A 16,149-nucleotide genomic window follows, 5' to 3' on the forward strand; every position below is an offset into this window, starting at 1 on the left:
GCTCCCGTTGCTCGGTCCCTGCTCCTGCCAACCTAGCAGTTCAAAAGCACGAAGTGCAAGTAGATAAATAGGTACCACTCCGGCGGGAAGGAAAACGGCGTTTCCATGTGCTGCTCTGGTTTGCCAGAAGCGGCTTCGTCATGCTGGCCACATGAACCGGAAGCTGTACGCCGGCTCCCTCAGCCAATAATAAAGCGCTGCAACCCCATTGTCGGCCACAACTGGACCTAATGGTCAGGGGTCCCTTCACCTTTAAGTACGAAGGACAATGGAGTGTGCCTCCAGGGGTGAAGTCAAACAGCTGGAGAATCGCAGCACCTGCTGCGGCTGCAGAGACTGGTAACTCATAACCTCTGCCTCCTGTGTTGGTTTTGCTATGTTAGTAGCACCCAAGTGACCGCTATAGGGTACAAGCCTGGGCAGCGTGAAGGGAGGTCCTGGGTTGCCCTAACAAGAAGCCCCCTCTTGGTCTCGCTGATGTACGTTAAAGGAAAGCAGAGCAGTATGTTTGACACCAGTTTAGCTGCAGGAGTTGCCAGAAAGAGATGTACAAGGCCTTAGGGACTCCACTCCAGATTCGTGCAGGGTCCTTAAGCCGTTTCTTCTCCCAAAGATGTCCTGCAAGTACTACCCTAGGTAAAGGGACCCCTGACCATTAGGTCCAGTCATGGCCGACTCTGGGATTGTGGCGCTCATCTCGCTCTACTGGCCGAGGGAGCCGGCGTACAACTTCCGGGTCATGTGGCCAGCATGATTAAGACACTTCTGGTGAACCAGAGCAGTGCACGGAAACGCTGTTTGCCTTCCCGCCGGAGTGCTGCCTATTTATCTACTTGTACTTTGACGTGCTTTCGAACTGCTAGGTTGGCAGGAGCAGGGACCGAGCAACAGGAGCTCAGCCCATTGCGGGGATTCGAACTGCCGACCTTCTGATCAGCAAGTTGCCAACCTTCTGAACGGCAAGTCCTAGGCTCTGTGGTTTAACCCACAGCGCCACCCGCGTCCCTAAGTACTACCCTAATAAATAAATAAATAAAATTATGCTGGTAGGAGCTAAAGGACCAAAGGCAGTAAACACATAGTGCACACTGGGACTTTTCTGCCCCGCTCCCAATGCATCCCCACCCAAGCTGCTCTCTCACACACACCACAACTGAGAATTGACAAACTGCAAGGAGATACGTCCAATTCCCTGTATGGAGCATCCCAATTAACTTTAGGAGCAATTTGGCTTCAGGTGGGGCTGCAGTAGGAATGGGGTGCAGAAAAGCCCCACTGCACATGTGGGGAGAGCGAGAACCACCCTTAGCAGAAGCAGGTGGGATTTCTTAGATATGTCCTAATGTGCATAGGGCTCTCTGCAATTCATTACTGTATTTGGTTTGTGAAACATTAGATGTCACGCTGATATTATGCTTTCAATATTTTTCTCAATTCAGCAGAATATTTTTATTATTTATTATTTTTTAGATTTGTATACCACCCTCCATCAGCAGATCCCAGGGCAGTAACAACAACAAAAAATATAAGATTAAAAAAAATACACAAAGCAAACCAATAACCCACTCGCCATTCGCTAAACTAGTTCATAATTCCATTTGCAATGCTTTTAGTTTGCGAAATGCTGTCTACGAGTATCAGGTCTTAAAACTGAAATATGATCACTACATTTATTGTCCATCTAGATTAGTGACTTTTTAACAAAAACAACACACATATTATTTTGCTTACAGACCTTGGCTTCTGGATCACTGTTGATGCTACAGGAATCATCTTCATCGCATTGTGGGGCATTTCTGTTGTGGGAAGGAAATGCTACTGTTAGTGTTAGGGCCAAATAGAATGGACAACTCAAAGACAATATTTTTGCATGATGAGTGGCGGACACCTGTCAAACGTTGGCTGCATTCACATGAACAGAGAATAGTAGGCTCCAGGATTTTGAGGAGGGCCTGGAGATGCCCTTCAGATCCTAATGGACTACAACTCCCATCATCCTTAGCTGTGGTCTGTGCTGGCTAGAGCTGATCAGAGTTGGGAATCCCACATTTGGAGGGTCACACGTGCACCACCCTTGTCGTATGCCATTGCGTATAGTGAAGAAGGCACTATTTCAGTTACTCCATATCCAGGCTTTATAGGGCTTTAGCACCAGCCCAGAAACACATTAAAAGTCAATTGGTTCCTTCCAGACTTTTCCAAAGCTAAAACACTATTTGTGTTATAGAAATCTGAATAAGTGGCCTATAAGTGTCTTAAATAAATGTGGGCATGTTTAAGGGACACCTTTCGTGGGTGCCATAGGAGGAACTGATGGGCACTCTGGCACCATGTTGGCGACCCTGGAGCTAAAGCATGTGGGCACCAGACTTAAGAATATAATTAATAATAATAATGTATTGTTTATATCCCACCCATCTGGCTGGGTTTCCCCAGCCACTCTGGGCGGCTCCCAACAGAGTATTAAAAACACGATAAAGCTTCAAACATTAAGAACTTCCCTAAACAGGGCAGCCTTCAGGTGTCTTCTAAAAGTCAGATAGTTGTTTATTTCCCTGACATCTGATGGGAGGGCGTTCCACAGGGCGGGCGCCACTACCGAGAAGGCCCTCTGCCTGGCCAGCTCTGTTTTCCAGTTATTTCAATAGGGTTACAAAAAAAAGAGAGAACAGTAATCTACAGCTGCAGTCCAAAACACGTTTGCGTAAAGGAAAATACCTTAGAAATCAATGAGACCTATGTCATAGCAAATGCATCTAGGACTGAGGAGTAAAGATGATTAACAGATAAACTGTTCGTACCTGAGCTTCAAAGAGGCATAGCGCAATGTTGCTCCTTCAAACTCTTTCAAACTGGGGTCTGGATTTACTGTGGCTGCATGGAGATCCTGCAGGAGGGGAAAACAGCTTGTTATATAGGATGCGAGGCTTTTATTCTATGGATTTGCTTTTATTTTCAAAGAATATTCTTCCTGCAAAGCAGCAGCACCGTGTTTTTAGCGAATATATGTATATAAAGGCATGCACATATTTTGAACACTACAGTTTGTTAGGCGCAGGCATGATTCTGTTATGGGTGAAGATCTGCCCTGCTGACTTGAACAAATGCGTTGTGCGTGAAAAATATCAGAATGAGGTAGCAAGTTAAGGAGCTAGACCAAAATTCCTGTTCTCTCTGGCTGGTTGGATGTCATGAGTGATATTTTTGGGAGGATAAATACGATAAATACAGCCATGGCCATGCAAAATGGTTTTTTTAAAAGGTTAAAAAAGCATTAAAGTGTTCTAAAATCTGACAATATACTTGCCTTCCAAATGTCACTATTAATCTTTCCCCCATTCAGTACAGCAAAATCACTCCATGGCTGTTTCTAGATATATAATTATTCACAAAGGAAGAAGCACATTGATAAAAAAAAATAAAAGAAAGAAAGGAGGGAGAGAGGGAGGGAGGGAGGGAGGGAAGAAAGGAAGGAAGAAAAGGGAGGGGGAACACAAAAACACTGTTGTTAGCATTGATATTTGCAGGTTGGGTTAGGGAACAGGTCACCTCAAGTTTAAACTCATTCAATTTGCTGTAGAATCCGGGCTGGCTCAACATTTGATGCTGAACAAGCAAATTAAAAATTTAAATTTAAATTTTCCACCCCAGATTTGCACTTATGCCTCATTATAATAGCACATTAAGTAATAGCTGGTTGGGATGTTATTTTATCGTTTTTAGATTTATATGCCCTAACCTCCTTTACAAACTGTGCCTATCCCTTCAGTAACCAGCAGAGATCGATTCTCCAATTCCCTGGAACACAGAAATTATTCTCTTCTGGTTGGAAAGCTGCTAAACTGCTCCTGTGCACCTGTAGGCTGGGTCCCTCTCAAAGGCATTTACTTAACGGAAGAAGGTGCCCCTGAATTATTTGCCTCTTATTGTTTGTCTCTTATTGTTGAGCCGGCCCTGAGTACAGAGGTATTTGGAAGCAGTAGAAGTGAGGACCACTTCTAACATTACTTACCAAGACAAGGAACTGGGACAAGGGAAAGTTCATACAAATTAGAGACAGACACAACACACAATGTGCTTGCATTATCATTAGGATATTTGAATGAAAGGAAGCAAATTGTGGAGCTTGACCAGATTGTCTTGGCCTACTCTGAAATATCAATTAAAAAGAAAAGAAAAGAAAACTATTTCCATCTCCCAGTGTTTGATCAGTTAGTATTTTCAAATATCAAATGTTAGTGGGAACATAAAAAGGAGAGGGAGGGGAAATGAACAATGGAATAAGAAATACAGACAGACTTCTTGTTGCAATGAAAATCACGACTTCGCAAGAAAATACAGTACAGTGGCACCTTGGTTTACAACCATAATCTGTTCTGGAGGTCCGGTTGTAAACTAAAAAAGGTTGTAACCCAAGGCGCACTTTCGCCAATGGGGCCTCCCAAAAAAATGGGTTGTAATCCCCCAAAAATGGGTTGTAATCCAAAAAAAGGAGGACACACTTCCGGGTTTGACATGGTTGTAATCCAAAACAGTTGTAACCAAAACGGTTGCAAACCAAGGTAGCACTGTTATTAAGAGTCTTGCTGGCTAAGATAATAGGCCTATTTAATGCAGCATCTGCTGGGAAGAAGGAACGATTGAGAAACCACTCTAAGAATTGTAGTTCTGTGATAGTAATAGGGGTCTCCTAACAACTCTCTAACAACTCTGGGACTCCCTAACAACTCTGGGACTCCCTAACAACTCTGGGACGCAGGTGGCGCTGTGGGTTAAAGCCTCAGCGCCTAGGACTTGCCGATCGAAAGGTCGGCGGTTCGAATCCCTGCGGCGGGGTGCGCTCCCGCTGCTCGGTCCCAGCGCCTGCCAACCTAGCAGTTCGAAAGCACCTCCGGGTGCAAGTAGATAAATAGGGACCGCTTACCAGCGGGAAGGTAAACGGCGTTTCCGTGTGCGGCTCTGGCTCGCCAGAGCAGCGATGTCACGCTGGCCACGTGACCCGGAAGTGTCTCCGGACAGCGCTGGCCCCTGGCCTCTTAAGTGAGATGGGCGCACAACCCCAGAGTCTGTCAAGACTGGCCCTTACGGGCAGGGGTACCTTTACCTTTACCTTTAACAACTCTCAAGCACTCTTAATGAACTACGATTCCCATGATTCTTTGGAAGCCATGACTGCTTAGTGAGGTATGACACTGTTTTAAAAGCATAGTGCAGATGGGACCCAAGTCACACAACAGCACAGAATGCTATATTCAGTTTTCTTGTTTAAAATCTTCTCACAATCTGTTACCTCCGAGGATGCGGACAGGCTGCTTGGGCGAGTGAAACGGGCCACCTGTCTCCTTGATCCTTGCCCATCCGGCCTCATAAAACTGATGGACTCTGCGGGGTGGTGAATGCTTCCCTCTGTGAGGGAGCCTTCCCAAACCTGCTGAACCCCTACCTGCCTGCGGACTGTCTCGCCAGAGTGGTGCATGCTCTAGTTATCTCCAGTTTGGACTACTGCAATGTGTTCTATGTGGGGCTACCTTTGAAGGTGACCTGGAAACTAAAACTACTCCAGAATGCGGCAGCTAGACTGGTGACTGGGAGTGGCTGCCGAGACCACATAACACCGGTCCTGAAATAATAATAATAATAATAATAATAATAATAATAATAATAATAATAATATTTATACCTCACCCATCTGGCTGGGTTTCCCCAGCCACTCTGGGCGGCTTCCAACAGAATATTAAAATACAATAACCTATTAAACATTAAAAGCTTCCCTGAACAGACCTACATTGGCTTCCAGTATGTTTCTGAGCACAATTCAAAGTGTTGGTGCTGACCTTTAAAGCCCTAAAGGGCCTCGGCCCAGTATACCTGAAGGAGGGTCTCCACCCCCATCGTTCAGCCTGGACATTGAGGACCAGCTCAGAGGGCCTTCTCGGTAGTGGTGCCTGCCTTGTGGAAAACCCTCCCATCAGATGTCAAGGAAATAAACAACCACCTGACTTTCAGAAGACATCTGAAGGCAGCCCTGTTTAGGGAAGTTTTTAATGGTTGATGTTTTATCGTGTTTGATGTTTTATCATGTTTTTATAGTGGCTGGGGAAACCCAGCCAGATGGGCAGGGTATAAATAATAACATTATTATTACACTGAAAAAATATTAAAACTGAATTGCTTTCCACTCAGGCCAGATTGCTACTTTTTAAAGCAAGATTTCATATGAAAAGGCACAGAAGGAAAGTAATAGGAGACAGAATATATCTAATAATAAGCAAAATGACAAATTGCTCAGTTATAAAACATTCCCAAGCATGTTCCTGAGATAGCTAAAAGGTTCAAACATCTTCATCTCAAACGAAGTATATCAATACCAGATGCTTCTAACAGGGGCTGAATAGTAAATATGAAGAAAATATTTTTTTAATGGAGAGTAAATTGGAACTCATCTGAAATTCTTTATTCTAAATACTCCTATCTGAGGTGGCCCAAGACATCCTGGTGCCAAAGGCAGAAAAGCCAAATGATGTCCCACTATGGTGGTAAAAATATAATAATGAACTTAGTATGTGATAATCTGTTGCCCTTTCAAAACTACTCCACAGTCTGTCACTTGAGGCAGTCTACTCACCCCTCCTGCCTTTTACTTAACAGTATCCACACACAAACTGTCCAACAATTTTTCCATGGTGGATTGGGAAACACCAACGCAATTTTGATTCAAAGCATTTCTTTGCAATTTATATATAGCTAATTAATTTTTATAAAACCACAGCACAGCACAAAGAAAATAATGTGATTCTTAGGTTGAGCTCAAGGCCAAAGGAAATAAGAATATTCTCTGATGAGTCTAGGCAACCATCAAGCTACACATATTAATGTGTGGAGAGGCAGGATATAAATCTAAATAATAAATACACAAATATAAAGGAGGAATATAATGTGTTATGGATGGTACCTATTGTGTGTGTTTGGATTTATTGGTTTTTATTTCCCCTAGCTGAGGGATAATAATTTTTTACTCTAGAGCAGTGTTTCCCAACCTTGGGCCTCCAGCTGTTTTTGGACTACAACTCCCATCATCCCTAGCTAGCAAGACCAGTGGTCAGGGATGATGGGAATTGTAGTTCAAAAACAGCTGGAGGCCCAAGGTTGGGAAACACTGCTCTAGAGGATGTACGCAGAACCAGCTAAAACACAAAAGATTCCTCCCAATGTTTTACTTGCCAGGTTCAAACAATTGCTACTGCCAGGACATCTTATTCAAAGTGGTCTGTGGTGTCATATTGCCCAATTAGGTGTTTTACTGCCTGATTTTTGGGTCATTTCCTTCTACTAGTAAGAAGTTTTGACTAACATTTAAAACAGATTTGAAAAGAACGTCAGTTTCTGCTCTTTAGCATGGCATACAAAAAAATCAAAAATTCAGATTAATGAGGTTAATGTACTGAGAGCCCCCCACCCACGTCTTAAACGAAAGTGGCAGTAATTTAAAAACTGTATTTGAGACAAAAGCAACAATTTGGTAGTCTACACATTAGAGATCTAGATCTGCAATTGAATTCTTTCCAGCCGATATTCATTGCACAACTCTTACAACTGAGCTGAAAAAGACAGACCACTTTTTAATGCTTTGCGGGGGAAAATACTTGGGGATTGGGGGCAGGGAGTTTGTAGCTTCTCTCAAAGACGATAAGGGTTGATGCCTACAACATTTCATTTGTTGTGCGGTTGTCACTGCAAACTGCTTCGCCATGGCACAGCTTCTCCTGTGTGCAATGGCAACAAATGGCTGCTCTGATCCTCTTGGCAACCTAGATCACTTCTAGCACTTCCCAACCCATCAGGTCCACTTATACTGGTATGACAAGTCCTTAAACTCCACGCAGCCGTAGGCTATCTACGTAGTATGAAGCATGGCTCTGGAGGAACAGCTTTCTGAGATTACTAGGGCTTCTTCTTGCTTCCGGTGTTCCTCTTCAGGGGCTTCTCTGCAGGCCTAACAAGTTCTACTTTTCTTTTTGATGTGCCGCTGAACTCAAGACAAGTGTGAATGTGGACCAGCTGATCCACCATTTAGTTTGGCTCTAATCCATGTGGATTGCAACACTCCTCTACAGTGGTGCCCCGCAAGACGAATGCCTTGCAAGACGGAAAACCCGCTAGACGAAAGGGTTTTCCGTTTTGGAGGTGCTTCGCAAAACGAATTTCCTATGGGCTTGCTTTGCAAGACAAAAATGTCTTGCGAGTTCCTGCAGGTTTTTTTTCCTTTCCCCCCCTTTTTCTAAGCCGCTAGGCTGCTTATCAGCTGGTCCGCTAAGCCGCTAATAGCGCTAATCCACTAATGGGCTTGCTTCGCAAGACAAAAAAACCGCAAGACGAAGAGACTCGCGGAACGGATTCTTTTCATCTTGCGAGGCACCACTGTATTTGTTGTGTACGTAGCAGAATGGAGAAGTGGCAATCCCATGCAGGATTAAAGCAACTAACTGGCACAGCTGCAGCAGCCACTAGTTTGCATGAAGCAAGAGGAAAGATATGCTAATATTTTTGGTTTCTGTTGTATCAAAAGTCTTTTTTTTTTAAGTTAAACTGTTTAAAATGGTTCCCCACCTGTCCACAGACTCAAAGCATAGCTGTCAACTTACAGATTTGAAAATAAGGGACCAGCAGCCTCAAAAATAAGGGATCAGTGTAGGGATATCGCGGAGTGGGGAGTGGGGTCCAGAAGGAGCACACTTTCCACCAGCAGGCAGTCACACGCGTGACCCTGGGGTGCAGGAACGCCCCCCCCCCCAGACAAGTCATGGCTGTCTGGAACATCGTTCCCTATGTCTGAACTTTTGCAGTCTCAGCAGTCAGTGGTGTCCTGTCTGTAACCTTTTGTCCCTGAGACCTTTTGTCTCCTTCGTCATACACTGTGCAAGGGGAAAATGACGCTGTGGAAACAGGTGCCAAAATAGCTTTGTACCACCCCACGATCTCGGGACAGAAGACGTGTAAAGGTCACAGCCCAAAATGTATCTGCCTGGCTTGCATATTTGTCTCAATAAAAGGAGGCTCCACAGGAATGGTGGTAGCTCGCTTCAGCCCACCTGTGCGCAGCTCACATCATGATCAACACCTGTCTTGGGCCTTCACTTCAGATCAGCAGCCAAAATAAGGGATTTTAGTCAACCGGCTGAAATACCAAGTTAAAAGGGACCAGATAATTTGGGAGAGCAGCACCCGTTTTTAGCCCTTCGTTTCCAGAGGTTGCTGCTCAAGACACCAGCTGATGAAACACTGCAATTAAATAACTACAAGCAGCAACCACTTTTCGCGCAAAACGAAGTCCAAGCTACAAAGATGCTGGTGCAGTTCTGTATCTTTTCTCTCGTGCTCCATCTGCAGCTCTCAGTTCCATCAGGCGGGGCAGGAGGAAGGGGGGGGGAATAGTACCCAAAGTAAACCCGCAGATCAGACCATCTATGCTAGTCTACCACTACAAATCTATGGGAGAAGCGCTTATGGTCCTTCTTCCGCTTTTCCCCTCTACGGTTAGCCCTTGGAACACCTGCCCGCGCCTCCGCCTCCTCTTCCTCTCTCAGAACTGCTTTCTCTATGGTTGCCCTCGCTCTCCTCTCAAGGCTCCTCAGCAATTGATAGGCCGTGCCAGGCTGCCCATCTCATCCGGGTCCTTTGGCGGCGCAACCACAGTACGGCCTAGCAGGAGCGGGGTGCGGACAGGCCCCAGGCAGAGAAGCTCAGTTCAGCGGCTGTGAGGAGGATGGTGGCAGAAGAGCCCTAGGCTCCCGTCAGTCCCGGTGGGGAGGGGCTCCCAGGGCCGAGGCTGGTGAGAGGAGGCCGGAGCGGGGCGGGCAGCCAAGCAACACAGTTGGAGCCTCCCTCCTCCCTGGCTGGCAAGGAGGGTTGCAGGGAGTGGAGCTGCTTCCTCTGAAACCCGAGAAATTTAAGGGACATCATCAATAAGGGACAGCAGCGGGACATGGCACTGGGATAAGGGAGTTTCCCACCAAATAAGGGATGGTTGACAGCTATGACTCAAAGCAGAAAAACAAACGTTACCTCTGTTTCTGGAGTGGGAGATGGTGTGATCGAACTAAGGGAGCCTTTTCTTGAGCCTTGAAGTTCTGTTGGTATAGATATGGGACGTTCCCATTGGGTTGTTCCTGTCGGTATGTGCCAATAATAGACGCCCGCTATGTCACTGATCTTTTTCCAGCCTGGAGGCAAGTCAGGATCTGTCTGAAATGAGTGATCGCTCCATATATCTGCAGGGAACAAAAAAACCCAAAACACTGTTAACATGTGAAACAAGTTCAAAAAAACCCCAAAATCAAGTGTTGTAGAAACACTACAGTTCTGTCATCGGTGAAGCAAGGTTAAAGAAAAAGGTATCTGTGTGACACAATTTTGCTTCTGAAGACAACAAGACAGCAGTCACTGGCATGGGGCCCCCAAACAATTATCCCTAAGCATATGTGGCCCGGGACAAAAACATGGTTGTCCACACTTGGTGTAGACAATGCTGGGATAGACCAATGATCTAACTTGGCCTACGGCAGCTTCCTGTATTCCAGGGGTATTCAGGTATAATGGACCTACAAACAGACAAAGGAGTCCGCAAAGAAGCCAGAATCTCTTGTAATGACTAACACACTTAACCATTTGATTTGATTTTTTACTGAAGATTATTTTCTAATACCCAGAACATGTCGTGTCATGCAGTAACTTGAATAATAACCTATTACTGGCATTAAGGCTGCCAGAATCACGCTAACTTTTGTGTACTGATTGCGATTCTGCCACGTGACTTGCAAGGCTCCTTATTACGTTGTACATAGCTTTCAGATGTGCTTCATAAACCTAAGCCAACAATGAAGATCCGCTGAGAATGAAAGGTTTTAATTATTCTATACACACACTGTCTGTTTTAAAAGGTGAAATGGGAAAATTGTTTCTGGAAACAAGCCAGTTTCCAAGCACCCTCGATTCTTTGCCACGAAACATTCCTCCCCTTAATACAGTACAGTACTGCAGTCGCAGTACCTTTTGCAGGAAAAGGCCTTTGGTGGTAGTAGCTGGAATTCAAATCATGGTATGTACACAAAGGCAAAAATGTACAATGCTGCTCACAATGAGCCACTTCTTCCAAACCAAGCAACCAACAAAAGATGAAAGGAAAATTACATGTAATTATTCATGACTACAGCATAGTATGCCGTAAAAGTCAGAGAACCAAATATGAATGTCTTTGAAGTTTAGAAGCCTCCAGCAGTGTTTTGACTTGGAAACAAAAAAGCAAAACAGATTTCGGTAAGATCTTCAATAAGGACAATATAACTAAACAAGCAAAAGAATACACACTGCAAGATGATTACAGAAACCCCTGCAATTAAGACAAGAGAATATTTTAAGTGAGGAGCCTCACCAAATTAAAAAGAAATTTATTAAATAGAATTTTAAGGCTTGTGTCCAATTCTCTGAATACTTTTCTTTTAAATATAACAAGGCTATCGTGTACTATAAACATTATATATCTGCTTATTAAAGTGTGTAGCACTTCATTCTGCTCTAGTTGCTTCTGAGACTAATTACAAATATACTGGGTGATATCCAGCATTAATCATACTCAATGGACAAGTCAATTAATTTCAATGGATCTACTCTGAGTAGGACTTAATTGGATATCAACTATAATTATTATTATTATTATTATACATAGAGAAAAAATGTTTATAGGAATCACACTGAGAAATAATATATTTCTATTAATTCAGGCAGCTATAGATTGCTGTATATCACAAGACAATATAATCTGCAAGCCTTCTGAATGAAATGGACAGAAATATAAAGGCCCTTTCTGAATTAGGATAAACATTTCATGGACCCATTATTTCCATAAGTCACAGAAATCCTCAATTGCTAAACTGAACGAAAGCCTTCTGAGCACTGAAGTGTAGTATTATCCAGGGTTTCCTTGAAAATGTTGTTCTTTAATGAGAAAGAATTTTGCCTCAATTTCTAGAAAGACTATGTAAAGCACCCCAGAATTCATATACTGTCAGTTTTGCTCCAAATAGCAGCTTGCAAGTGAACAAAGATGTTTATGGGAAGCCCAGGGAAGTCATAATCAATAAGAATTCACTATATCTTGTTGGCCATGAACATCAGATTCACACTAGTCAGAATGAGCCTGATTATTCTGCCTTCCGGCTAGTTCCTCCCTTTCCTCTGAAAACCAAGTCTGGTTTACTTAGGTCTTGAGGACAGAGCCAGCATCAGACTGGTTTCACGGCCTGGTTGCCTGGAGGTGATTATTACGGTATTTACCATAGGCGACCAGGTGAGTGGCTTTCTACAAGTGTAGCCTATGAAGTCTCTATCTTAATTAATATTGAAATGTGGGGACCATAACAACACACGTGGTAATAGCAAAACAGTATTACGGTTATTAACAAAATGTATTTATTTAGGCTGCAATTCCATGGCCCCTGAGAGGACAGCTGAGGAGCCAGATCTCTGTTTCAAAAGTGTAGCAGATCCACCCTGGAATGCCTTTTTGTCATACAGTCGTAACTTGGAAATTGAACAGCTTAGTTCCCAAACGTTTTGGCTCCCGAACATCACAAACCCAAAAGTGACCGTTCCGGTTTGCGAACTATTTTGGAAGCCGAACGTCTGACTGGGCTTCTGCGGCTTCCAACTGGCTGCAGGAACAGGAAAGGGGCACAAGGCTCTGGCAGTGTGTTGGAGGCCTCCGACCTCCAACCTCCTTCCCAAAGCTGGGAAAGCACTAAACAGGCTTTTGGGAAGGAGGCATGAGGGCTCTGCTAGCGCCTCGCTTATGTGGGGTTGTGTGTATGTGGTCAAATGTTGCCAAGGACTGCCAAAAATGCCTTGAGGGCCACATGCAGTCCTTGGACGACGAGTTGGAGCCCAGATATTGCTGGATTTCAGCTTCCATCATCCTTGACCATTGATGGTGCTTCCCAAGGCTGTCTGGAGATGGAATCCAACATAATCTTGAGGGCCACAGGCTCTCCAACCCAGCCTTAAATCATCATCATGAAAGATGACAGAATGTGGCCCAAGCATCATGTATGCCCTATGGTTCTAAATACGGTTTCTGTTGCAATATTTTTCTTGTTTCAACATAACAGTATTTAGAACCACAGGGCATACACTTGGTTAGAGGGTTAGGGATGAGTTTGGAAAAAAATGTAAGGTGTAGTAAAATCTGAGTAAAATAATATATTGCTGTTTTATAACTCTCTCCTCCAGCTGTCACAGTCTACCACAGAGCTGATTTATTGCTACAATAAACTCCATTCCATATGATATGCTCCAATTCAGATGCTGAATTTGGCAAGGTGATGAAAGCAAATTTGGGAATTCAATTTGTGTTTCAAGTTGTGATGGTTTTACTGCACTGTACTAAAATATTACGACGACTTCCTAAAACAAGATGGAAATCAACTGCTACTACAACTTGACAATGCCGTAAACAATACATTGGATTTGGTGGTCATTAGTGTTTGGAATAATAGTACAATTTTAACAGTTTTTCTTTTACTGCTTTTTCTCCAAAGGAAAAAGATAGCAAATCAAAAAGTACCATAACATGAATCATTGCTTGGCCTCAATTCAATTAGACAGAGATAAAAATTGCAGGAGGCAGCAGTATCTCCATATGGCATGACTGACCTGAAAGTGCAGTAAAATGGAGCCAATTTTCTCTTCCATTATTTTGCAACTTCATGAAGATATCTTTTCTAGTATGGCAGGTACCCCAAGGCTGTTTTACAAGGTCAACAGTCACAAAACAGAAATAGTCTCATAGATGCAACAACAAAAATGGGTTTAGGTATCCCTGTTTTTTCTTAGCGAATTGACATCACTGTTCCTTATATAACATTTATCAGTATTGTTACATACGCTTCAGGTTACAGATGCCTCAGGCTACAGACTCCGCTAACCCAGAAATAGTACCTCGGGTTAAGAACTTTGCTTCAGGATGAAAACAGAAATCGTGCAGCGGCGGCGTGGCAGCAGCAGGAGGTCCCATTAGATAAAGTGGTGCTTCAGGTTAAGAACAGTTTCAGGTTAAGAACGGACCTCCGGAATGAATTAAGTACTTAACCCGAGGTACCACAGTACTGTATATTCTTCCAGGGTTCAAGGCAGCAGAGAACCACACTGCTTATATAAAATATTATTACAGTAGGAATACAAGAAAGGAAAGGAAAATGTAATATTGAGTGCAAAGAAATATAACTATGCATACTATAGTGTCTAAAATTAGAAGGCATACAATTAAACCCTGGTTTAAGGAGGTTTCTCACCACCACGATATCCTACAAATTACATTTATAAAAAGCATGGAAGTTTCAATAGCTCGTTCCTACAAAAGAGAGGCAAAACTCAGTCAATTGTTCTAGAGTGAGAACCTCTATTTTCTATATCAGTGTTTCCCAACTGGGGGACATATCCCCCCCCCCCGAATATTCTAAGACAGCCACAGGTGATACAGAATAGAGATACAGAACAATGTTTCCAACATTTTTTCCAACTGTGGCCCCCTTTTGACCTTGTTTCTTTCCTATGACACCCCCCCATTTATGTGCATTTAACACGTAATAAATTTCTGGACATAAATAAAACTCAGTAGTTCTAGCGAGACATAACAGGCCAAAAGAGATACAAGGAGACACAAAGGAAGCACGCAGATTTAAAATATAAACAGAAGAATCTTGATGTGTTGTTTCAAACAGGATTCAAATGAAGCGGCTATGTAACAGCTGTAGATTGTAATTCTACTTTTGCAAATGTCCATACTTCGCATGCAAGTGATTATCACAGTTCAATGCCGAACAATTTTATTTAAAAAATGTTTCCACTACTCTGCATGCGTTGCAGCAGCACAACCTATCCTCATAGTTCACAATGAAAGTCAGCAGATAGGTCCTTCGAAAACTCATGGCAAGAAACCTGAGTGCAGCCCTAAAATTAAAATGTGGTGAAAAGCAACATTCGACAGGACAAATAACTGCATTGCAAGCCGAACAAGCATGTCTAATTTTGGCAGCATTACTCAATAAGAAACTGAGATATAAACATCCAAAAGCTGGCCATTTGGAACAGTCCTCCTTCACAGCGTGCAACTGGTTGTCAAGACAACAGGATCCTCTTCCTTGCAAAAAAAAAACCTTCAAGAAGTCCAACGATGGTTCAAAAAAGGAAAATGGAAAAAAAAAATCTAGTTCCAACTAGTTAAGAGCCAGCTCGATGAAACCTACGGAAGTTTAGTCATCAAACTGAACTGAAGACACCTTAATTAAAGTTTTTCATGTAAAATTGGAGAAGCTACTTTATAAGATGATGTGTCTGCATATGTTGTTTTAGAGTGCTGTGTTTCACATAACAACATTGTCACCTTATTATAAATAGGAAGCTAAATCTGAGAGAGAGGCTGAGTTCACACCAGGGCTTTCAGCATTTTTAATGCCTCCAAAATCTATCTTAATGTTTCCCATCCACACTAGTGGGTGCTGATCGATGGGAGATATTTGCACTATGTGTTGTCTCTTCCCCTCAATTGGTATTTCCCAATCCACAATAATTCTAGAAAACAATATCTGCCGTGCGCACGCACACAGGCACAGTATATGTTTAGCTGCATGCATGCACCTTTAATTCCTATTTTACTTTATAAATGCAAGTTTCACAAAATACCAACTTGGTGTTAAAGAGCAGTCAATTCATCATTTTGTTTTGAGGCTGCAAACCAGATGCTGCAAGCCACCTCACTGACTACAAAAATAGTTACAATATTAATTAGGAATAAATATAATCGTTATCAGTGTGCTGTCTTTTCATGACACTTCAAATCAGATGTCTGAGATGTCATCCTCCACAAGCAGAATGGGGGGAGCCTTCCTCCCACGATACACTAAGCATAGAAGGTGGGAAGGTGTGACTAGAGGTCACATGAAGCTGTAAATCTGAATCTGGGCTTTATCATGTCAATGCGCATAACAACAACAACAACAACAACTCCACATGGAAAATCCAATGGCAAGGAGAAGCATTCTAGCACACCTAGTTTTCTCTGTGCATGACACTGAGGGAGGAAAAGTGTTCCATTCTGTA

At 43.2% G+C, this 16,149-nt stretch overlaps 1 protein-coding gene across 8 annotated transcripts in view; it reads right to left on the reverse strand.

The window, feature by feature from the left end:
- Positions 1–16,149, reverse strand: part of APBB2 (amyloid beta precursor protein binding family B member 2) — a 112,263-nt gene that overhangs the window by 59,902 nt on the left and 36,212 nt on the right. For 6 of the 8 annotated variants that reach the window (XM_079989688.1, XM_079989687.1, XM_079989683.1 and 3 more), the window contains exons 4-7: positions 10,063–10,268; positions 3,308–3,370; positions 2,802–2,887; positions 1,736–1,796 (exon numbers count right to left, since the gene is read on the reverse strand). In XM_079989688.1, the coding sequence (XP_079845814.1) occupies positions 1,736–1,796; positions 2,802–2,887; positions 3,308–3,370; positions 10,063–10,268 (416 nt within the window). The remainder of the gene's footprint in view (positions 1–1,735; positions 1,797–2,801; positions 2,888–3,307; positions 3,371–10,062; positions 10,269–16,149) is intronic. The other 2 variants (XM_079989691.1, XM_079989690.1) reach the window with 1 other exon arrangement.

This window comes from Podarcis cretensis, assembly GCF_951804945.1.
Source record: "Podarcis cretensis genome assembly, chromosome: 9".
Lineage (NCBI taxonomy): Eukaryota > Metazoa > Chordata > Lepidosauria > Squamata > Lacertidae > Podarcis > Podarcis cretensis.